The sequence below is a fragment of the Harpegnathos saltator genome, unplaced genomic scaffold (assembly GCF_003227715.2).
Source record: "Harpegnathos saltator strain DR-91 unplaced genomic scaffold, Hsal_v8.6 scaffold83, whole genome shotgun sequence".
NCBI classification, from domain to species: Eukaryota; Metazoa; Arthropoda; class Insecta; order Hymenoptera; family Formicidae; genus Harpegnathos; species Harpegnathos saltator.
The window spans coordinates 122,257-146,503 of NW_020230682.1; the positions used below are offsets into that span (position 1 = coordinate 122,257).

At 40.6% G+C, this 24,247-nt stretch overlaps 2 protein-coding genes across 3 annotated transcripts; one reads left to right on the forward strand and one right to left on the reverse strand.

Moving 5' to 3' along the window:
- Positions 1–189: 189 nt before the first annotated feature.
- Grip163 (gamma-tubulin complex component 6) lies at positions 190–14,351 on the forward strand. 2 transcript variants are annotated; one of them, XM_011142285.3, is made up of 16 exons: positions 190–274; positions 2,198–2,617; positions 2,749–2,966; positions 3,051–3,289; positions 3,353–3,452; positions 3,534–3,896; positions 3,957–4,067; positions 4,640–4,810; positions 4,876–5,171; positions 5,668–5,887; positions 5,969–6,200; positions 8,157–8,349; positions 8,702–10,388; positions 11,610–11,819; positions 12,881–13,053; positions 13,576–14,351. In XM_011142285.3, exons 2-16 carry the CDS (start codon positions 2,425–2,427, stop codon positions 13,886–13,888), a joined length of 4,719 nt encoding a protein of 1,572 aa, XP_011140587.1. In that variant the 5' UTR covers positions 190–274; positions 2,198–2,424; the 3' UTR covers positions 13,889–14,351. The 2 variants fall into 2 exon arrangements, with proteins under 2 accessions (XP_011140587.1, XP_011140584.1); XM_011142282.3 differs by having other exon boundaries at positions 191–274; positions 3,531–3,896.
- On the reverse strand, positions 14,004–22,474 carry IleRS-m (Isoleucyl-tRNA synthetase, mitochondrial). Its single transcript, XM_011142286.3, has 15 exons — positions 21,920–22,474; positions 21,613–21,735; positions 21,383–21,530; positions 21,120–21,324; positions 20,723–21,027; positions 20,486–20,652; positions 19,981–20,217; positions 19,411–19,583; positions 18,316–18,454; positions 18,088–18,245; positions 17,868–18,011; positions 16,756–16,969; positions 16,304–16,556; positions 16,060–16,238; positions 14,004–14,311 (listed from the first exon to the last, which is right to left on the reverse strand). Exons 1-15 carry the CDS (start codon positions 22,103–22,105, stop codon positions 14,078–14,080), a joined length of 2,865 nt encoding a protein of 954 aa, XP_011140588.1. The 5' UTR covers positions 22,106–22,474; the 3' UTR covers positions 14,004–14,077.
- Positions 22,475–24,247: the final 1,773 nt, after the last annotated feature.

A 24,247-nucleotide genomic window follows, 5' to 3' on the forward strand; every position in this document is an offset into this window, starting at 1 on the left:
ACACCGACTATATATCACAGCATATGACAGCGGTGCACCCGCTCCTCCGATACACTTTTTCTCGCAGCGCGAATACAAATCGCGTGACGCCCGCGTGTCTGTTTATTTTTAAATTGCATGTTACGCAAATTCGAGTTGCGCGTGTCGCCGTTGCGGCGTTTCATCACGCGAGCAGACGGAGAGGGGAGAGGGGGAAGAGTAAATAGCCGTGCTCGCGTATGCGCGGTCGTCGACGGAGCACGTTTTGCCTATCGACGCAGGGTGCCGTTGAAAGGTCTCCGTGAGAAGAAAACTATTGAGTTGTTCGGAAAGTAATTTCGGTTTTTTGCATGAAAATGGAAGACGATATTTTTAATGGGAAGAAAAGTTTTATTCTGTTAAGTATATTGACCATTTTGTTCCAACACCTTTTGCCATCCCAGACAGCACATATATCCAAAACTGGGACATAAGACGTCTTTAAGACATCTTTAAGTCGTCTTTAAGATGTTTGAAAATAAGACATCTTTGAGTCGTCTTAAAGACGTCTTAAAGACGTCTTATGTCCCAGTTTTGAACATTGTGCTGTCTGGGATCTTTGAGGTAATAACATGATTTCGCGCTTGTAGAACTTCTGGTTCTTATTGGCAAAAAAGTGAATCAAGTGGGTTTTGACACCTTCGTTTGAATCGAAATTTTTACTATCCAAAAAGTTTTGTAGTAATCGAAACAAGTGATAATTGGATGGTGCCAGATCAAGGGAATATGGTGGATGCGGTAGCAAATTCCATCCAAGCATTAACAATTTCTGGCGAGTTATTAAACTTGTGTGAGGTCTAACGTTGTCATGATGAAACATAACACCTTTTTTGTTCGCCAATTCTGGTCTCTTTTGCTTGATGGAATCATTCAATTTGTCTAATTGGTGACAGTACATATTCGAATCAATCGTTTGGTTGTTTGGTAGCAGCTCAAAAAAACCATTCTTTTCCAATCTCACCAAATAAGAGCATCATCTTCTTTTGAAGGATATCGGCTTTCGATGTGCTTTGAGCTGGTTCATCACGTCTGCTCCATGATCTTTTGCGTTTAATATTATACACAATCCATTTTTCATCTCCAGTTATGAGTCGATTCAGAAATGGATCGTTTTCCTTACGTTTCAACAGCAAATCGTAGATGTTAATACGACGAATTAAATCTCTTTCTTTGAGAACGTGTGGAATATCGAGCTTTGAAACGAAACCAAGTTGTTTCAAATGCTTATGCATGGTCGAATTCGATAAATTCAACCTCTCAGCAATGTCTCGTTGTTAAATGACGATTTGCGTCCACCAATGTCTTTATTTGGTCTTCATCAGCTTTAACTGGCCTTCCAGAACGTGATGCATCTTTGAGGTCGAAATTCTCAGAACGAAATTTCGAAAACCAATTCGACACTGGCGTTCAGTCAACACGTCCTCTCCATACACGGCACACAATTTTTTTCTTGCTTGCGCTGCATTTTTGCCTTTACAGTAATAAAAAAGCAAAATGTGACGAAAATGCTCATGTTGGTCCTCCATTTTTGATGCGACGCCAAACAAAAACAACTTGACAGATTCCAAAACAATTTCTTTTTTTAAATGAAGTTTGAAATGTGCGTTGTAAAAATATAAAATGATTTTTTGGTTTAGAATGAGGTTAACCGCTTAAAAAGGCAACCAACACTATCCATTTGAAAAAAACGAAATTACTTTCCGAACAACTCAAATTAAAAAATATCTATTGAGTGATCTTTATCATTGTCTTATTGTCTTCATCATCAAATGGGAAATCGTGACATTGATGTAATGTTATTGTTACTGGTTAACGTAATATTATTGTTACTGGCTTAACAGGTTATGTGTATTAAATTGCTGTTGTTTACACAGTGCCGAAGTGAAAATAACTCAAGGCTTTTGATTATTTATTTCCGGAAATGAGGCACGCTACAAACTCTTGCAAAATATTCTTGTTAAAAATTATCAAAAAGTGATTTCCTTTTACTCGAGCAATCAATCAGTTATCATGAAATTAACGTGACATACAAACGATCTTTTTAACCTGTCTTCTCTCATGATAAAATATCTTACATGCGATATTTTTTACAAATTTTCGAGAACAAGAGTCCTGTTTGTCTCCTAACGCAACTATCTTACGGTTATTTTTATACCTTTTACATTTCTTTTCTATCCAGGATCCCCAAGATACCTTAAATTTTAACGGAATACGTACTTCCCTGAGGCCCGGCGACTGCGCATGCGCGAACGAAAATATACCGTTCTTTTATCATTGGATCTCTCAATTCGGGGCGTGCGAGTCGTGTTGTTATGGTTGATTATGGCACTATGAGAGTGATCGTTGCCTACCGTTGCGGCTCGTCGCAACGGTTAATCAACAATCGTTTGAAGGAGTATTTCGATCATGGAATCAGGACCGCGAGACGTTAATGTTTACGAGCTTGTGACGGAACTAGTCAGGCACACGTTGCGACGGAACTGTCCTGAGAATGGAAACTTCTACATGCCTCCCAGGGACGATGTGAAAATAGTGAAGAGGCTCCGCTCAAAGGCCTTTGAGATATTGTTGGATAAAAGTAACAGAGTATACGATGAAGGTACACTGCATGTGCATACGTCCATGACGTGATACTCACAAATACCGATAAGATATAAATAGACTGTATATTTCTTGAGCAACAGCATTGACATTTGACTTGAGCAATGACACTTTTTACTGCAATTACAGGAAACAGAGCGAATCTTAAGGCTGACCCCTTAGTGCAGGCACTAAAGCACGCTTTTGTACTCAAACTGTCCCTGAGACGTATATCGGAAGCTGAAGAATTGGAGAATTTAATAAACGACTTGTTCAGTCAGGAGACCAATGTGGAGACTGTGGTTGACCCTGTTCTACAGTTGCTAATACAGCTTAAAAATTTTCAGATTGCCACACAGCCTACCCTGGTGAATATTTTTCGACTTTGTTTCATTTATTGCTTTGTTGTCAAAACTGCTAAGTAAGTTTAACCTTCTCTGTGATCTTTCCAGGATATATTTCACTATGGCAAAACCAATCCTCTCCTGCCTGAAGATGTCACATGCACAAATGGTGTACCCATGTTTCAGACGTATCCTATGGAGTCTTTTGTCTTACCAGAGAAATTTGAAGCTGTGTTGGGTATTTGCGAAACATATCCTAAGCAAGACACATCCGCTAGTTTTGTTAGTAGAGTATCCTTTGAAGATCAGCATATATCTAAAGCCATAGTCGGGATAGAAACAATTAGGTATGATTCTTGATGCTTTTTGTGCTTATTAAAACTCTTCTACATGATAAGGTGTTGTTTTAGGTATAACAATGCCATTGCAATGGCTCCTTGTATATCAAATTGCAGCGACAATATACTGAAACAGTACAATATGGTCACTCCTTTTTTGACGCATCTTATGGTAAGACTGTGTGACATTCTTGCTCATGCTCTTGATACACACACACACATTGCTCATGTAAATTGTGTCATTCTCTAGCAGGTCGACATAGAAGAAACTAGTAAACAATATTTGTCCACTCAAAAATTCATATCAGACATGACCTTGCCTTACGAGTGGGTAAAGCCTGTGGAAAATCAAAAAGAAAATGTAGACCTGTGTGCGTGGTCACTGGATGATTCCGATTGTAATCTTACAAACAAAGCGGAAAACATTAGAGATAATAATTCAATATGGGAAGAGATACAGCCCTCTGACGACTGCATCTCCAAATTACGCACATGGGAATCCCTCGGAATCGTGGAATCTCCCAAGCAAATGCCATTTGTTACTGATCTGCCAGAGACAATGCTGCACCTGGCGAGGATAAGACAAACAAGTATTTTATTACTGCTGCCAAAGAAGGTAAAAACAGCGACATTTGCGCAAATGTATCATGTAAAAATTGCGCTCTTCGTGTTACAGACAATGGCTTCCGTACCGCTGATTCGAGAGGTCCCTCTGAAAAAATTCTTATCCGACGTCAAGCTGCTGCTGGTTGGCGTGGACTCGGACTCCTTCGTGTACGATAACGTGGTACGGATTGAATCAGCCATCATTACATCGCTAAAATCGCACAATGCGTAATTCAGAGTTTGGTGCTTGAATCTTTCATGGTGTGCAGAAATGCTTAATCTAAACGTTCACGAAACGTCAGAAAAAAATCCATGTAGGAAGCGACGTCGGAATCCAGACTATTGACCGAGTCTCAGCGTTGGTTAATCAATTGAAAAATTCCGGTTGACTAAAATGATCAAAATTAACGAAATCGAGCGGCTGCATATGACTGTTTCGGTTGATTATTGTAATTATACGCCGATCAGCGATTAATCTCATTAAGGGCCGGTTCCAACTTCTCAGTAAGTTAATAGTTAAATCATATGTCTGTCTTTGTCTTTCCTTCTATTGAAGGAAAAACAAAGACAGACATGTGATTTAACTATCAGTTAATTTACCAAGAGGTTGGAAGAACCGGCCCTAAGTAATTAATCGGTCAACTGAGCAATTATTAATCAATTGAGACTTGAATTGGCTGACGCCCAACGCTAACGTCGACTATGTCCTTCTCTCAAGTTACACGATCGCTACGAGGAACGCTTGTATTTCAGACGGAATTTAAATTGGAGGAGAACATTACCGTGCCCGGTATAAGTCCGGGGTCGCTGACGATCGCCTGTCGAGAGGCAGTCGGCTGGGGCAACAGTATCAAGTCCTTGTCGAGACTCGTCGCATCCGACCCGCAAACGGGCAGACTGCAGCAGGACGGTCTCATATTCAAGGTATACCCTCGCATCTTACATTCAAGCTGGATCCTTGAACTCACCGTTTCTCTCCAATTCAACAGGCGATGTGCACCAACGTTAAAGAGCTGCTGCTGTACTATCAAGCGGCACTACAAAATACCTTCAATCAGTACGCGTTTCACGGGCTGTTGAGTCTGCTGAAGAAAGTCCGGCCGCTGACGCGCCTGATCGTGGAGGTTGCGAGACTCTGCGGCTGTAAGCAGCACGGCCAGTGTACCTTGGCCGCCGGCAGCGGGATCTTGACGCACATCTACAAGGAAGTGACCAAAGTCACCGACCCGAACGTCGTGCTGGTGTTTTATTCGATATTGAAATCATGCTGCGAGGTGTACTTTCGGTAAGGCATATCCGTCCTGCATTCTTTGCGATTAGAGAGAAGCAGAGTTAGAAAGTTACTTGCAGCGCTTTTATTGCTAAAAATTGCCTTTTCTTCAGCAATGTCGTCTTCTTCCATTAGTAACGGTAATGTAATTACTTTTCTTCTGATAACGGCAACTAATATAATTGTGTAGAATATACAATGATTTTTTTCACACTCGAGGAGAACTCAAATTGCGGAGTAAATATGTATTTGTTTTTGCCGGAAAAAGTAAACAATGTTTTTTGAAGTTCGCACAGAGAGAGTAAAGAAGAAAATTGTAACATCGTTATCGTTGTCGTTGAATAATGATTTATTTTCGATCATTTTTCTTCAAAGCAAATAAATGATAGACAGAGTATCGTTTTCTTCAGTTGGTAACGAGTTGCTTTCAAAGAACGACTTTCCCACTCCTGATTCTTTTCCGTGAGACAAGAACAATGCTGTGTTGAACGCGAGTGCATCGGTTTTTCAGGTTTCTGCAAAATTGGCTGTTTGAAGGGACATGCGACGATGTCTACGGGGAGTTTATGATCCAGGTGCGATCTCAGTACCTGCGAAAGAGAGGACGCAAATTCTGGACGGAGGGCTTCGCAATTGATGTCGACTCGGTACCCGGCTTCCTGTCCGACCTGTCGGAATCGATCCTGCAGTGCGGAAAGACGTTGCGACTTTTGAAGATTTGCAGTCCGAAGGTTGTTGCTTCTCACTATGACCTCCTCGACGACTTGATCGTGAGCTTTTGACAGGATTCCGTGTTATCTGTGTTTATTTAGAATCCAGTTTGCAACCTGTCCATCACTGCTCAACCGGAAGTGCGGGTTTGCCTAACCGAGTTGATGCTGCAAGAGCAGCTGTCGAGCTGTCAGGAATACGAACGCAAAGGCGAGGCTGCGTTGGGGTTGATAGTGTCGCTTCTGTCTGCCATTCAGGACCAGAAGAAAGCCGAGAGGAAAACAGCCGAACTCGTGATACGCGCGCAGCAGGAGACATTATCGAGGATCAATAGTAATATTTTCATATATATATTTTTTCTTTTCTTTCTATACTTTCTATACTATTCCTATAAAGGATGTCTTAAAAATACCGGAACCCCCGGATAACTTTGCAGGATCAAGTTTTCATGAAAAACTTTAAATACAAAAGTTGTAGGAAATCAAGTAACAGACTTGATGGTGACCTTGAATTTGACCTTGGCCATGACCCTCAAGGTCAACTTGGTTGAACTTGGAGGTCAACTTGCGTTTTCTAAATGGGAACCTTTATTTTTTATTACACTTTTTTTCTACCAATTTGAACAATTTTTGTCTAAAACATTTTTTTATTTGCCTAATATTTTTGAGATATTTGAGGAAAACTTGATAACTTTTTCAATATTTAACTTACGATCTCACTATTTGTCGGAAGAAAAAGTAGTACTAGACTTTCTTGCTTTATTTAGTTTCAAGAATATATTGTTACAATAGCGCCCTGACTTTTGTTAACTCACTGATTTTTGGAAATTTCAAAATTATCAAATTAACAAAAATCAGGACACTGTTGTAACAATATATTCTTGAGACTAAATAAAACAAGAAAGTCTAGTACCAGTATTTTCCGACAAATAATTAGCGAGATATCGCAAGTTAAATATTGAAAAAGTTATCAAGTTTTCCTCAAATATCTCAAAAATATTAGGCAAATAAAAAAATGTTTTAGACAAAAGTTGTTCAAATTGGTAGAAAAAAAGTGTAATAAAAAATAAGGGTTCCCATTTAAAAAACGCAAGTTGACCTCCAAGTTCAACCAAGTTGAGGGTCATGGCCAAGATCAAATTCAAGGTCACCATCCGTTACTCGATTTTCTACAACTTTTGTATTTAAAGTTTTTCATGAAAACTTGATCCTGCAAAGTTATCCGGGGATTCCGGTATTTTCAAGATATCCTATAATAAATAAACTTCAAATATCTAAAATGTAAAAACCGTAGGAAGACATGAAAAGGGACAAAAATAAGATGTGAAACAACAAAAAGGGTTTGAAGTATTAACGAATTATTAATCAATACAGAGTGTCCCAAAAGTCCCGGAACGGTCAAGTATCTAAAAAATAAAGCATTTTAGAGAAAAACGTTTTATACAAAATTGTAGAATTTCAAGTAACGCTTTACAGAGCAATATTAATATGACCTTGTCAAGGTCAAAAACCACTTTGAAATCTTTAAATGGAAATCCTTATTTTTATTAAACCATATTTTTCTATCAATTAATTTGAACAGTTGTTATCTGAAACATTTTTTTACTTGCCTAATATTTTTTGAGATATGAGATGAGGGAAACTTGATATCTTTTTCAATATTTAGCTTACGATATCTCGATAATTATTTATTGGAAGGGAAAGTGATACTAGACTTTTTTTACTCTAACTTGATTGATTTTGAAATTTTCAAAAGTCATTAAGTTAACAAAAGTTAGGGCACCATTGTAACAGCATAAAAAAAGTCTAATATCACTTTTTGTTCCGATAATTAATTATCGAGATGTCATAAGCTAAACATTGAAAAAGTTTTCTTTAAATATCTAAAAAAATATTAGGCAAATAAAAAAATGTTCAGACAAAAGTTGTTCAAATTAATTGGTGGAGAGAGATTATGTAATAAAAAATAGAGGTTTTCATTTACGATTTTAAAGTTGACCTTGATTTGATCTCAAAATTTGACCCCTAGGTCAAGTTCAAGTTCACCACTAGATGTCCATTTCTAGGCTCTAGAACTTTTGTACTTATTTTTTTTAAATGTTATCCTTTCAGATATACACGTATGATTTTTATATATAATATACAAAAATTATAATCAATTTTATCATTTGTCATATAGTGTCTTGATAACTGACTGATACTCTTATTCAGATTCTCTCCTTTCGATCGTTATTATATTATGAATGAAAAATTCTTTTGTTTCTAACCGCTCTTTTAATATTTTACTTAGAACAACGCGAGGAACTTGTCGTGAAGACTGCACAAAATAAGCGGGCGTTGCTGCAAGCGTTGAAGAATCAGGTGGAGGAAAATGCCTTATTCAAGGAAAAGGAGAAGGAACTCCAAATGTTAGCCGACAAATTGTTGCTCGAGAAGATTAATCGGGAGCAGGAAGAAATGCGGGAGCTACAGAGGGCCGAACGGTGAGCCTTTAATGTGATGGAAATGAAAAGATCATTTCTCTCAATGATGAAAAACACATAAACTTCAATGAGCTGCAACTTTCGTCAAAATAATAACGAGGGAGAGGAGGGCTTTTCGGTAGATATCTTGCACACTTTGAAGCCTCTGAGCCAACCTAAGAAATGACGCTAGATATAAAACGTAAAAGCAAGACGCAAAATCTTCATTAAAGTTACAGTTCGTTGAATTTCGTTTACCCTCCGAAGTAAAAAATGTGATTCTCCAATTTTTACCCATGTTTATATTTTGGACAAGAACATTCAGAATGAAAGCTGGCTGTTTAATGTCTGAAAACTTCTAATTTTATTCTAGGGAGCACCTTGTGAGTTACTACGAAAAGTTAGCTAGCGATTTAGAAATGAGCCGCCTCCGATCTAATTGGCGTAAGGCGAGAATGAACAATTTTGAGAGACGAGTAGAACTGCTGGAATCCCTGAAGAGGCGCGACAGGACGATGTCGGAGAGTGTCGGCACACCGAGTTCGGACGACAACGTCGACCTCATCGACACTGACGAGCCGAGCAAAGAGACTCCCGTCTCGTCAACGATGGAGGTGTCCATGGAGATGTCCGAAGGGGAATTCGCAGCTGACGAGGACGAGAACAGCAACTTTGCGGACAGCAGGGCGACAGACGCCACGACGGACATTCTTAACCCCGCGAGCCCGGCGAGCATTGCATCGCCCAGCGAAGTGATCGTCTCCACGGATACCGGCGCGTCGCCTGCGGACAATCCTACTTCCAAGCAGAAGGACGTCACGTCGAATGAAGAAAGCACGGTGACAGACACGCAGAACGTGCGCCTGCCGCGGGAGTCTCCGCCGCTGAACTACAAGATCTACAAGAAGAACAACGAGAGGAGCAACCTGCAGGACTTCCTGCGCGATGAGGCGATGAAGGACATCCGTATCATCATGAACGAGCGGACGCCGAACACGGCGGTGTTGGACGCTCGGCTGAACAATATCCTGGACGTTGCCGGGCTGACCGGGAAGATCATCGGCACCATCGACAGGCCTAAATCCTTGGCCATCGACAAGATAGACAACATGACCGCCGCGCAGGCTAACAAACTCAAGGTCTTGCTGCAGGAGTACGGCATGACGCCGAACAACAACGAGTTCAGCACGATACTCGCGGTTCAAACAGAACGCACAAACATCAACGACAACTCAGATGGACGAGTGGGCGGCGGCGGCGCGGCGGAGAATGTCAACAACAACGTCCCGCCGATATCGCTCGACGTCAAGCTCCCGGAGAGAAGCGCGAACGGGTTCATGAGGAACTACGAGTGCTCGCAGGGGAGCAACGCGAACGACAGGGCGCGAGAGCTGGTCTTCAGGAATGTTCTGCCGCAGCAGAACGTCGCGGACACACCGATGTCGTGCACGACCGACCACTTCACCACGCAGTCGACTCACACGCCCTTGTCGCAGGTGCCGATCACCGACGACCTGACCTCGCCGAACGCCGGCCCCGAGACCTCGTGCTTGTCTTCCAACATGGAGAGGTCCGTCGCCGAGGAGACATGCCTGGACTTCTCGATCGATGACTACAAGCCGCAGCGGCTGAACTTCGGCTTGAGCTCTGTGTTCAGGTCGCAAGGGAGCTGCCTCTCGCCCTTGACCGCGGACGACGTCGAGATGATCGACCACGTCTCCCTCCACAGCTACCTGGAGAAGTCTATCATCATCCCGCTGCAGATACAGAGTCGGCTAGTCAACAACGCCGTCATCAAGTACCTATTAGACGAGCACAATATGTTGCTGCACCTGCACAGCCTGCGCAGCTACTTCTTCCTGCTGAACGGCGAGTTCGCCAAGAGTTTGACGGACTCGTTGTATGCCCGCCTCTACGCGATAGCCGCGCCGAACGAGCTCTTCAACTCCGCCACCCTGACGAATCTCCTGGAGCAGGCACTGATGAACTCGTTCAGCAATAATTACGTCAACTCTGAGCTCTTGAGCCTGTCTGCCGTCAACAAGCCGCGCCAGTTGTATGTGAGTATCACTTCCTCAATATTTCAATATTTCTCTCGAATATTCTTCAAGTTCGTTGAGTTGGGAGGATCACTTTGTTAAGGTAACTGTAAGGTTGTTTGTTTCTCTTTTTTCTGTTTATTTGAGAGAAACAATTCGGTAGCGCTGGTTGTTTAGAAAAGAAAGAACTCGTTGTTGTTATCGTTATTCAAGAAATAATGTTACATTTTCTGTTACTTCTGTAAGTTGTATTTTGTTTACTTTTATATTTTTTTACTTTCATGAGTTATATTGAGTTATATTTTCTGTTGCTTTCTCTATCAAGTTTTTTATTTCCATTGCCGTTATCTCAAAATGTAATTGCGTTATTATTTTATTATTAATAATAATAAAAAAAGCTGTGAAGCTGTGGCAAAGTAGTTGGTGAATAAAAGTAATTTCTAATGGCATTACATGTTATATACTTTCCAAGCTTGGTTGAGATACGTGTGATAATAGATGTGTTCTTTTTATCCGAAATAAGCTGCAACTTTTGCCTTTGGAGTGAAACAAATAAACAGGGTGTCTGATGACGCGTACAAAGTACTCTTATATACTTATATATAGTGTAGCTTCATATACGAAACTGAAGAGAAATTCTTCAACTATTTGCGAGAACGACCACGTAAAATTTTGAGTTATCAAGTTAATATTGAGTTATCAGAAAACCTGCACGATCCGTTAAACGAGCTGTGATAGCGACATCTGTCGTCGCTCTTGTAAATTGGACCCAACTGGACAAAAAAGTTCCCCATCGTTTTACAAAAAACTACATCGAATTTTGAATTATTAATTAAAAGAGACATTAAATCTTCATCAACTAATTTTTTTTTATAAAATAATAGAAGACTTTCGTTCGTTTTGACCTAGAGGAATCTTTTGTCTAGTTTGACTTCATTTTTATTTATTATTATCGCCAGACATCCTGCATAAAAGGAACAAAACACAGCACTAATTCGGCTAAAAGGAACAAGCCTGTGTTAGTGCGACTGAATTTTCTGCTGAAGGACGTTCGTTGTAGGAAGAGAAAGGTCCCTCAAGATTTTAGGAAATCCTAAGCAGGAGACTTCTGTCTGTTGCTCCCGGTTACCTCAACCAAGTCATAACACAGCTCTGTATCTAGACGAATGTTCTCGTCTGTTCCTTATTCAGTTGTACGAGCTTCGGTTTTCTCATGCAATAATCAGACGCTTCTTCCTTCAGATATCAGACCCGAATGTCCTAGAGTGTCTCTGTCTCAACTACAAGATATCATGGCCGCTGAATATTATTTTCGACGACACGGTGATGCTGCAGTACAGCAAAGTGTTCAAGTTCCTGATAATGACTGGCAGAATGTCGTGGGTGCTGAAAGAGGACTTCAATATCATGAAAGTGGACCGTAACGTGGTGGTGTCGGAGCAGTATCACAAAGTAAGACGCTCATTCCTGTCGGCATCGCGATAGGAACGTTGGAAGATTACTCGTGATGAACCCTTAACCCTTTGAAGCACGTATTTTTCAGAAAATGCGAATTACATAAAAATTTATATACGGGGGTTTCTGGAGTCGCTGATGAGGAATCCGTTATCAGATTTTCGAAATTCAAGATGGCAGCTACAAATATGAAAAATCGCGATTCGGTGACATCGGTGATTCATAATCAGCGACCTTGAAAGCTAACCAAAGTACAATTTCAGCTAATCATATAAAAATTTTATGATCCGCCATCTTGGAAAATAAATTTTAGGATTTGGATCTCAGATTCGTAATCAGCGGGCTCAAAAACTAACCAGAGTACAATTTTAGCTAATTTTATGTACATTCTATGATCCGCCATCTGGGAAAATAATTTTAGAATGTGGACCTCAGATTCGTAATTAGCGACCTCAAAAATTAACCAGGGTACAATTTTAGCTAATTTAATAAAAATTGTATGATCCGCCATCTTGGAAAATTAATTTTGGAATTTGGACCTCAGATTCGTAATCAGCGGCCCAAAAACCCCCAAATTTTGATTTTGAGCAAAAATTTCACTCATAGTTCGTGGAAAATTATTTTTTCCTATAAAATGTATATTTTTCACACTTTGTTTATTTATAATAAATGGACAACTTATGCGAAACTTCAACCTTTCATGTATGTTCCCATATCATATAAGAAGCTAAAAGACGCAAAAAATCCGACAAGAATTCCTCAAATATAAAATATTTCATGAAAATGTGAGAATAAATAGGTGGTAAGTATACTTACCACTATGCCTCAAAGGGTTAAGGGCTACACCATAAGCGAAATTCCACCTTATGTATATATATTGTCCCGAACTTGTTAAATTATCTGCTGCGAACCACAACTTCTCCACTTTTCATCTAATATTCAATAACAATAAATTCTTTTGATTTCTAACATAAAACAATATAAAAAGCGGGGTGAAAACCCATGATAGTGTTATCGTGATTTTCCCTTTTAAGGATTAATTTATGGTTCACTTGCAGCTTCAGTTGTACAGACATTCCATGACCCAGTTCATGAACGCGCTTCACAACTACCTGACATGTAGCGTGCTGCACGCGAGTTGGAGCGAGTTCGAGAAGGACCTGCAGAACTCGCGGACGATCGACGAGATTCACCTGTCACATATGAACTACATCAAGAGGATACTCTCGAGGTATTGTCTTGTACTTTGGAAAAACCAGAATCAGTGTCCGTTCTCATCAGTTCTCGCTCAGAGAAAGAGAGTTATGCGCGTAAGCTGTGATCCAATGAAAGAACTTGTTTTCCGACAGTCGCTTCCATTGGACATTGTCTGCGTCTTTTGAGCTTCATCAAAGTAAAAGCGTACAAACCGCATCGAAGCGCTTCGTACGAATACCTGACCTTTGCTTGATATAAATATTTAATTGAGGAATCAGTCATGAGAGAAAATTTCCATCTGAGCCAATGACTGCGTTCCGCAAGCTGCATAGTCTACTTTTAATTCTAATTCTGGATCGTGAATCTTGCAGAGTGGAAGCGATTCACTCTCCACTCTTTAATCAAAAATTCACGATCAGCTCTCAAGCGTACGCTCGGTTTTAACATAGCTTTTCTTCGAAGTATTTCTAGAGGAGAGAGGATTTGTTTCTTCTAAAATCCCTTATGTGGACCTAACCAGCCGTGTCTGAACTTGAACATGAGTCACGACTTTCAGGTGTATGCTGAACACGCGCGGGGAGAAGATGCGCGTGTGCTTGATCAACATCTTCAAGATCATACTAAAGTTCCACAACCGACTGCGCTCGCAGATCTGGACGGTCGGGAGCACAGGCCGGTGCAGCCACCCGAACTTCAAGAGCCTGGAGCAGATGTACCAGTCGTTCTGCGAGTGGCGGACCTATATGGCACACGTAGCGCACAAACTGGCTATTAGCGGCTATCAGCCGCACCTGACCCACTTCCTCAATGCTTTAAATATGAATCACATGTACGACCTGACGACGAAGCAGCAGCGATCTTGCGACTGAATACTCTCGCGATTCCTCTTCGCGGTCGAGACACGTTGGGCGCGGAAGGCAGTGTAGGCGTTGTTGTTGGTTGTACGTCTTATTCCCAAGTTGGAGAGATTATTCAACTCTCGACTTTTTTTTTTTTTTTACGTTGGTTTATTTAGCAAAATGAACATCAGTCGTGTTAAGAAATAGCGAACGTTATGCTTACAAGGATATCGATGACAGATTCGTCACGTCGAGCACCTTAATGCAGCGGCTGCACAGCCCGTTCTTGTCTGATTCGGGGTGCCTCCTGCACCGTTGACAGAGCGTTTTCTCGGTATTACGTAGCTCGACCTGTGTCTCAGTCACCGTGGACGACTCCGTCAGCGTGATCGACGACAGCTGTAGAATCTCGCACAATTCCGACGTGGAAGATTCTCGGTCTCTTTGAAGTATCTGCGAGAATAAATGAATAAATGTTGATTTGTTAATTTTACTCGATCGCTCTTTAGTATGATTCTTCCTGTTCAGGCCTGTTTAGTAACTTTCAACGACACTCGAAAAGCGAGAGAACGGGACTCCAAACTCCAGCGAGAAATACGTTGAAATAAAAGAATGCATCCACAAAACGGCACTCGTGATCGATCGGGCACATTTCTGGAATATTCTGGAAACTTTTCTTTCTTTTTGTTCCAGTAGTCGATGACTAACTGTGTAATTAACGTGACACGTGCAATCTTCCCTCTTAGCTCTTTTCTCCTGATTTTGTCACGCTAATTTTATAGTCGTCTGTTGATTGTTGAAGCGAAAGAAAAATTTTCAAAATGTTTCACAAATGTGCTCGATCCATCACAAGTGTCATTTTATGGATATATCTCGATAAATAAAATGCTAGCTGTGTGCCTGGCAGCAGATTCGATCAGAGTATCATGGCGGATTCGAAGCCATCTGTGTGCGCATCAAGCTCGTATTCCGTCGACAGAGCCTGACACAACTTGACAAATCGGTGGTAAAAACCAAGCAGAATCTGCGGTATGTCCCATTAAAATATAGTGAAGAGGCCCAGTTATTTTTCCAGGCCAAAAAGGTAATAATATATATTCGGGAATTTATTTAAAAAAAAATTACAAAATTAATATATTGAATTATATACAGGGATCTTTTGGAAACGAAAAATTGAAGATTAATCGGATCAAAGAAAGAAAAGAAGAAAAGTTATGTTGACATTTTGCAAAGATTGCAATAGTTATCAAGCTATTAATGATTGAAAATGACCACATCTAGAGGCCCTTTTAATCGATAACTTGAAAATTTCTGTTCATTTTCAATCATTAATAACTTAACAACTATTACGATTTTTGCAAAATAGTACATGACTTTTCTTCTCAGTCTGATCTGATTAATTTTCACAATTTTTCGTTTTCAAAGGATCTCGGACATCCTGTATATTGAATAAAATATCGCAATTTTTACCTTTAATAAGATCTTTAGAATCTTCATTATAGCACTTTTGATTTAGTACAATGAATATTTTATTATTGTACTAAAATTTTGAAATTTTAGAAAGTAATATCAATTTATTAATATCACATATACAGGGTGACCGGGATTTTTTGGAAACGAAAAATTATGAAGATTAATCAGATTAAACTGAGAAGAAAAGTTATATGCCATTTTGCAAAAATCGTAATAAGTTATTAAATTATTAATGATTGAAAATGACCACATCCAGATGCTCTTTTAATTGGTAACTTTGAATTTCCGTACTTATTTGCAAAATGATAAATTTTTTTTGTTCAGAATGACCTAACCTACAATTACATGACGGCTATTATGTCTAGTGACAGGTTCAAAATTCAGAATTCAAAGTTCAACTAGACACAATAGTCGTCATATAATTGTAGATTAGATCATTCTGAACAAAAAAAGTGCTTTACCACTTTGCAAATAAGTTTTCACAAATTTTCAAGTAACAAACAAACAAAAATCACAAATTATCAATTAAAAAATGTAGCCATTTCCAGTCATGTTAATCACTTAATAACCCTTGCGATTTTTGCAAAATGGTGCATGACTTTTCTTCTCACTTTGATCTGATTAATCTTCACAATTTCTCGTTCCCAAAAGATCCCGGACACCCTGTATAAAAGCCCTGTATAAAACAAATGTTTCTTTGAATATCAATAACAAAGTAAACAACTCACCGACAGAGATTTGTAGTCCTTCGACGCTATTACAGTGCCAGATAATTCCCATGTGTTTTGGTCAGCCATCGTGTTGACTTTGCTTCTTAAGCGTAAAGCTGTCTCCACGTGCATAGCGATCTCTGGCTGGTCCCACGTCTCCGATACCTTGTGCTCGGTGTGATACAATGGCACCGATGCTGTAAATAATACACGAATAACACAACGTGACGAAACAAAAGACCCCATCACTGATCTCGCTTACCCAGATTCTCAGGGTGATGCAGCCATGCCTCTTCCGCCAGGTGCGGCACGATTGGCGCGATGGACCTCGCGAGTACGGTCAAGGTCTCGCGCGTTACCTCCACCGCGGCCAGTCGTGTCGGTGACGCCGCTTTATCGCAGTAGAGCCTGTCCTTGATCAAGTGGCAGTACACCGACGACACAGTGTTCGCCAGGAAATGCATGACTAGTTTGCTCGCGTGGTGGTACAAGTAATCGTCGTATAATCGTTGGATCTGCGAGTAGAGAAAGGACGATGTTAGCACAATATTAATCAGGATGTTACAGTGATCTCTCTCGATATATTAGACCTGGGGAAGAGAATAGAGACGAGTTAGAGTTGGCACGATGATTCGACTTCTAACGATGATGTCGTTAGATCCATTGGCAGGGACAGAAGTGAAAATTGTCGTTACGTTCTGCGATGATAGATACCTCTTCATCATATTGACGTAAAGCGTACAGCATATACTTGTCCAGATAAAGATATTCCGGCTCAACCGAGACCCCCGCGCTGTACGAATGAAGGACGCCCAACAGGAAGCGCAAGATCAGCCGCAGCTTCTGGATACACTCGTGACTTTCGCGCAGCAAGGTCGTCGAGACCGGGACCTGAGTGTGTTGGCACGCGTGACTAGCTACCCACCACCTGTTGATATTTTCATTAAGCGTTGAATGCTTTGCTTCTCACGAATTGTGATTAGGGCTTCTGTCTCTTCGCCGCAGCTATCTTGAACGATGTCAGAAGCGGGGAAATCTACATTGATTTTCCCCGTTTGAACTCATTGGTAGAATGCTCCGGAAACTGCTTTTGCTCCAACAATCCATAAATAGCCGTAAAATAATAAAAAAATATAAAATAATAATGTAATATAAAGAGATGAAATAATCTTTTGATTTCGACGTAGTCCATTGGAATTTTCAACATGGGTTTCCTCACTTCTGATGTCACCGGCCAAGAATTCCGCGGCGAAGGGCCAGGAGTCTCAAGTAGGATATTTGTGGCAAAAACACCGTTGAAAGTCAAACAGCCGTAAGATGACTGCAATATGAGGTCGGTCATGTGACACGATTACATATGCGCATGAGTAGGCCTTGTGGTTATTTTATGGTTGTTGACTGATCATGGAGAGAGAAGCATAACATTTGAAGCATTACACAAGTATATTCTCTAGCGACTTCAAGTATTCTTTCCAGTATCTTTTCATTTGGAAATGACACGCGAGAGTCTTCATTTCTCGCCTCTGTCCGATATGGCCGCGAGTACTTAGGTCTTAAAAAACAATTACGTTGCCATTGCTCGACACTTCTGCCATTAGTTTATCATAGGCTGCGTTCAGAAAACAAAGCGCTCGGTGAGCAGTCGATAATTATTAGATCCTACATTTGGGCCAACGACGTTGACGAGTTACTCATGCACCCATTGTGTTTTCTGAACGCAGCTATACTTTGTCATCAAATCGTGTTGTTGTGTGTTTGTCAGCAATCTTTCGACAGAGTCCGCAGCAGGGACTGTGCAAAACTTCCCAATCCTGATGAGCAATCACCTTAAAGTGTCGACGCCATACGTCGGATTCTTGCTAGTGTTCTCCCCGCCTTTGGTGATGATTTCAGGATCCACGACGTTCCCGATCGATTTCGACATCTTTGCGGCTTTATCATCCACAGCAAAGCCGTGCACGAACAAGGCACTTTTGAGGAGGAAAAAATGTAAGATCTTCAAAGTCTCTCAATGACACGATGTTTAATTTCTGCGCGTTCGGCTACCTGTAAGGAGGACGTTTCTGGAGAGCAATGGACGTCAGTAATGATGACTGAAACCAACCGCGAAACTGGTCCATTCCTTCCAAGTACAAGTCCGCTTTGTGTTCCGGCAAAACCGATGACCACGACAGGCCGCTGTCCAGCCAGATATCCATGATATCCTTCAAGAATAAAGTTAGGTAGTACTGGCATTCGTGACTGATGCTGTCAAGGATCGTCGCTCATACGTACGGTTCCTTTCTCCAAGTTGTCTATATTGTCGGTCAGTTCCTGGCGAAGCTCGCGGCCGATTAGTTTCTCGGTCGACAGTTCCCACCAATAATCGGGACCGTATCGTTCCGTCAGTTTGCACAATCTCTCGACCCACTTTCTGAAGACACAGAAACGCATGTGTATTGCGACTGCACTTTTTATCGCAGAACTTGCGTTAATCGTATCAGCTTGACTTATGAAATATTAATATTTGCCGGTATATTTCTAATTAAAAGCTGCCTTCTTCGAATAATAAAGAAATAATATAAAATAAATAATAAACAGATTTTGTTCAGCATTTGTCCTCTTATATTTGTTTCATATTTGCGTTATTTATAACATCCATATAAAATAAAAATATAATAGGTGAGATAAAAAATAAACGAAATTAAAAAAGTTAAATATAATACATAGAGATGAATAAAATAAATATGTAAAGTATAAAATATTTGTGCGCGTGCGCGCGCGTACATATGTAAAATATTTAAAATATATGCAAGAATAATTAATTTGAAAATTGAATATAAAATTTTGAAACTCACCCAGATATACAGAGTGTTAAAAAAAACGTTTCCGGACTTTAAGGGCGGAAAATACACGCAAAATGGAGAAAAAGGTCACATAAACATGAGTCGAAAAATTAATATCGAAGTTATAGACAATTTTTTATTTTAATTAAAGTAAGTGACTTACTGCATGGCCATACATGAAATGCATTTTTGTCATTTCTTGATTAGAGTAATATGATGTCGTTCTTATCGTACTGCGAAAACTTTGTAATAGTTCTTTGCAGTTGTTCACTGTTCGCAAAGATAACGTGTGATGATAAAGATAATGTGTGACTAACAATTGCTTGATGAAGTATGTGTACAAATAAGGAAAAAAAAACACCAGAAGCGAGTAAGTCACTTGGTTTAATTAAGATAAATAATTGTTCATAATTTCGAGAATATTAATTTCTCAATCTATGTCTATCAGGACTCTTTTCTCCATTTTGTGAGTACTATCTGTCCTTAAAGTCCTAAATCTTTTTTTTAACACCCTGTATAGAAGAATAATAAGACAAAGAGTTACCTGTTTGTGAACACATCGCCGGTTTGCTTATTATACAACACCGGAATCGGCGTACCCCAGGATCGTTGTCGGGAGATGCACCAGTAAGGTCGCTGCTTAATTTGAGCGAGTAACGCGTTCAAGTACGACGTCTGGTTTTGCTGCGGATATATCCTTATATTCGCGATGCTGTCCTTGCGTAAGGAAAAGAGTCCACCGTGAAAATGTACGGATTCAGAGCAACGCGCTTCGTCTCATGTATACAGGGTGTCTCATTTTAAACGAGCCAGGCAAAAATCTCGAAAACTAAGCATTTTAGAAAAAAATGTTTCAGACAAAAGTTGTTAAAATTAATTGGAAAGAGATGATATAATAAAAAATTGGGACTTCCATTCAAAAAATGTAATGATCAGTGAACATCTCGAAAGTGACGCCATCTGTGAACAAAATGATACAGTTGCTTTATTTAGTCCTCCTTGAAACCATACAACTTTTTTTGTCTGAAACATTTTTTTCTAAAATGCTTGGTTTTCGAGATATTTCGTCGTCCCGGTACTTTTTATACACCCTGTATATACTCGATTGACTTACAATAGCCTCCTCCTTAATGGACTTCACGTCTATGAACCATTGGTGACTCGCGCGTATGATTATAGGCTTTTTAGTGCGCCAGTCGTACGGGTAGCTGTGCGTCACTGTATCGGCATGCAGCACATCCGCGGCGATGTAATTCAGGATTTTGTCCGCACCGTCGGTCAGCACGTTTAAGCCGGCGAACTTGTCGCCCGCCTCTTTGGTGTAGCATCCTTCATCGTCTACTAAGGATAACTGTAACAGAGAGACAGAGTCAAGATTGTCAAGTTATGTGATTCGAATTAAGAACTGCGAATCTCAACAAAGGTACTGGACATGCATGTACCTTAAGAAGATACCTCAAAATTTCAAAATAACGAGACAATCTCAATCGATGTAAGCCTACTGCCGTTACTGATAAAAAAGAAACAACGTCGTCGCCAAGTCATTGTTACAACAAGATCGTCCTGAGAAGAAATGTGTCTACTCATCTCAGCATAGCAGAAGAAGAAAGACGACTCACTACTGATATATTATTTTCTATCGCGACGAGGAAGTCCTCCGGGCCGTGTGCTGGAGCTATGTGAACTAATCCGGTGCCAACGCTGTTCGTAACGTGCGCGCCTGGCAAGAAAGGTAAACGTTCCTTGGTAATGGGATGGAGGTACCTCACTTCCGCCAACTCCTGTCCTGTGTTAATAAATTATACTTCATAGTAAATGTATTTTTACAGATTGAAACATGAACCACCAAGACTTACCTTTGACGGTCGCGATAGCCTTCAATGGGCCGAGCTTCTTCTCAACACTTGTTACGCTGTCTTGCGCAATGATATACAAGTTCTTCGAGCTATCTTCCACCACACAGTAGACAATGTCATTGGAAAACGCTATAGCTTGATTGGCTATCAACGTCCACGGTGTCGTGGTCCAAATAAGCGCGTGAAGCGCCTTGCTCCCCAAGCTCTTCAAGTTCGAGGGCAATGTGTCGAGTTGCATGCGAACGATAACGCTTTTGCTCCGGTGAGACTCGTTATACTCCAATTCCGATTCTGCTAATGCTGTTCTGTGATTGGCGGAGATGCAGGTAATTTGACAGAAGAATTAGAGGGGAATTGCATGGAATATTAAGTTGCAAATATTTGACATTGCACATACTTGGAGGAGGGTGACCAGTGTACTGGCTTGAAGGCTCTGTATACGAGGCCCTTTTCATATAGGTTTATAAACTGTTGCAGTTGATTCTTTATATATGAAGGATGATTCGTAAAGTAACACCCCGACTCACTCCAGTCAGCTATAGCACCCCATGACATAAAGACCTCTCTCTGCTTCGCTATGGCATCGCTTACGTAATTTCGAGCTGCAGCATAGAAACGTTAAGAGAGGACCTGACAGCATGATGTTTATGTCTGACATACCTTTTCGACGAATCTCTAAAGCACCGACATTTTTCATGTCACCGAGTGCTTTCAGCTCGATTGGTAAACCATGGCAATCCCATCCTGGGACATAATGTACTCTTCTACCCCTTATGATCTTACTTCGCAGAGTGATATCCTTGAGGATCTGTGAACGCACAAGAGGAATGTGGAAAATGTTCATATAAAGACAGAATTGTTGGCTCCAACCTGTTTCAAAAGTTATCAACCTTATTAATAGCGTGGCCCATGTGCGGCTCTCCATTGGCATAGGGCGGGCCATCGTGCAGAACAAAATCTGGCCCGGAGAGATTTTTCCTCTGCCACTTGTACAATTCCAGGAAGCCGCATTTCTGTTGTAAAAATACATCCGACTTTTACATTGTGTATAATTATAACTTTAACATGCACACAGTTCAGCAATTTTTAACAGGACAGTGTGGTTATTCAAATGCCAGCGTTTCAAATTATGTACCGACAATTTTGAGCGAAGGAAAGAATTGTGGTAAGAGCTGCGTAAGGACGCTGAAAACCTACTTCTATCAAATAACTATCCATCTCCGTTCTCTTCTTGCCACCGAGACGCGCCGGGAAGTTGGTTTGCGGGAGCAGCACGGTTTTTGTGTAGATTTGTTTCGCGGCATTTTGCACGCCCCTTGCGTACAAACCGCTGGCGACTTTTGCGTAATTCCGCAATATCGCACCAATTTGTATCATCCTCATTTTGTTTCATAAATTACAAGAAATGTTCCGTTTTCAGTATCTTAACCTAACTTTGCGCGCGACATCTCGCTTGAAGAGGTTAGCTCTCGATATCGCGAGGTCTCGATATCTCCGGCTTCGAGATCTCGAGTTTTGCACCCCTCGGGCACAGATATATTTAAAAGATTACGCGCGGGTGCATCTGGGTGAGAATGATCAATTATTCCAATTAAACGATCAGTCTCTTATTTAAATTTGCACGAAGACCCCGCCGATATCGAACGACTTTCATTAGAATTTAATTAGCCCCGCAATTATCGACATGCTGACGATATAGGACCGCAGAAGCCATCAATCCCGAAATTTCCCGCACGCTTTTGGGGCCAACAAAGTTCGTCGCTTCCTCTTCCACATTCCCACGCCACGAATGCGGGACCCCGTTTCCCTAACAATTGAATCCTCAAATTACATTCAGCCGACAGAATACCCGACCTGATCGCGGGTGTTGGGAGTTGCACATCGGCGATCCGCGGTGCGAATGTTAAGGCCTTTGTAAATTCGTAACCGCAACTATGATTTCGTTTGAAAAAAATTATAAGAAAACCATAAGAAGAAACTGACCAATCGCAATCGATTTTTCCCTTCGCGGTAGTACAATAACAATCGACTGTGTATCTATTTGGCCGAAATCGGTTTTGGAAACTTTAGTTTTAGTTTATTTATTTATTTATTTGTTTATTGTAAATTTTATGGAATCATAATTTTTGGTATGACGCACAATATATGGAGTTACACATGATAATAATAATGCATCCCAAAAGAACAAAAAACTCAGTTGAGTGAAGAAAGTATAAAAAAGAATAAAAAGAAGAGAAAAGATACAAAGGACGAGAGAGAAAAAAGAAATTAATACGTATAATTGTAAATAAGTCATACAGTATATACAATATCTACGTAACCCAAATAAGTAATTATCGCGCTCTTAAATGAGCACGAGAACATGTTACGTATATCAATATATGATGAAGATCATTCGCATGTAAGGTGTAAGGCGACTTATCGGCTTCAATCTCCTATATAACGCACGGTGAAAATCTGCGTAGGAAGAGGGATCGAATCTAAGGGTTTCGCAGGAATGTTAAATTAATGGTAAAATATATGAGCAATCAATACAACCCCTTAAAATCTTATACAAGAGCAGGAGGTCAGCCGTCAATCTTCTATTCGTAAACGATAGAAGACCCAGCCTAGCAGATAAAGGCTCGTAATCGTGACATGTAACAAACACAAAGGAGGATCCAAGAGAAAACCAAGTCTTCCGTAGAGTCTATTCTGAACATGTTCAAGAAGGTTCGATTGGCTGCATTGATAAGGTGTCCAAATGATGGAACCATATATTTAAGGTGTGGCCAACTATCGTGGAGTATAATAAGTCCTTAAAGTTTGAACGTTCATAAAGTATTTGCCGTAACGAAAGATGAAGCCTTCTGTACGCCAAAGCTGACCGTGTATGTACATCAAAAGATAAGTCAGAACTGGTTGTAAGGTTGGTAGGCCTTAAACTAGGTTAGATATGTTCCGTGATTGATCAGCTGATCACGTTTGAACATTCACAGCCAACTACTATTTCTGTTAACAAAATTCTGTTTACAAACTTGGTTTTGGCTATTAATTTTCTGATGTTAGAGAAACGGATAGATTTTTTGATTACTTATTATCTTGACTGGCGAATCTCCCGATCCCGTAAAATCGATCGCGTAAATCAGCTGATCAATTGCGCGACGTATCCAAGTTGGTTTAAGGCCAACTTGAGAACTAAAACCAAAGTTTCCGAGACCAATTCTGCAACAGGCTTCGCGGTTATCAATTTTTTTAACAGAATTACGGCTACAATTACTGATCTTTTATGTTGAAGGCAAAAGCATTCAACGAGCGAGTTAGCCGAAAAAATAATCTCCCCCGGAGCGCCTGCCTGGGTATTTCGCCGGGGCCGGGGCCAGAAATAGCGGGCGAATTCGGGCGAAAGAGATTTCTCTTGATTTTCAGCGGGGGCATCCGGCAATTAAGCACGCGCGCGCCGGCCCGAGCTGACGCGACACGGACAATAGATGAGCCAGCGGGTAGCCTTAATTAAATGGTAAAGGCGGCCGATTAGTTGGCAAA

Excerpts from the sequence above, each read along its gene's own strand:
- Grip163 (XM_011142282.3), top strand. The coding sequence starts at position 2,425 with ATGGAATCAGGACCGCGAGACGTTAATGTTTACGAGCTTGTGACGGAA. Across the intron at positions 3,897-3,956 it reads TATTACTGCTGCCAAAGAAG|ACAATGGCTTCCGTACCGCT; the intron begins GTAAAAACAGCG and ends TTCGTGTTACAG. Across the intron at positions 4,068-4,639 it reads CCTTCGTGTACGATAACGTG|ACGGAATTTAAATTGGAGGA; the intron begins GTACGGATTGAA and ends CTTGTATTTCAG.
- IleRS-m (XM_011142286.3), bottom strand. The coding sequence starts at position 22,105 with ATGAGGATGATACAAATTGGTGCGATATTGCGGAATTACGCAAAAGTC. Across the intron at positions 20,218-20,485 it reads TAGAAAATAATATATCAGTA|TTATCCTTAGTAGACGATGA; the intron begins GTGAGTCGTCTT and ends TCTCTGTTACAG. Across the intron at positions 14,312-16,059 it reads AGGACTACAAATCTCTGTCG|ATACTTCAAAGAGACCGAGA; the intron begins GTGAGTTGTTTA and ends TTATTCTCGCAG.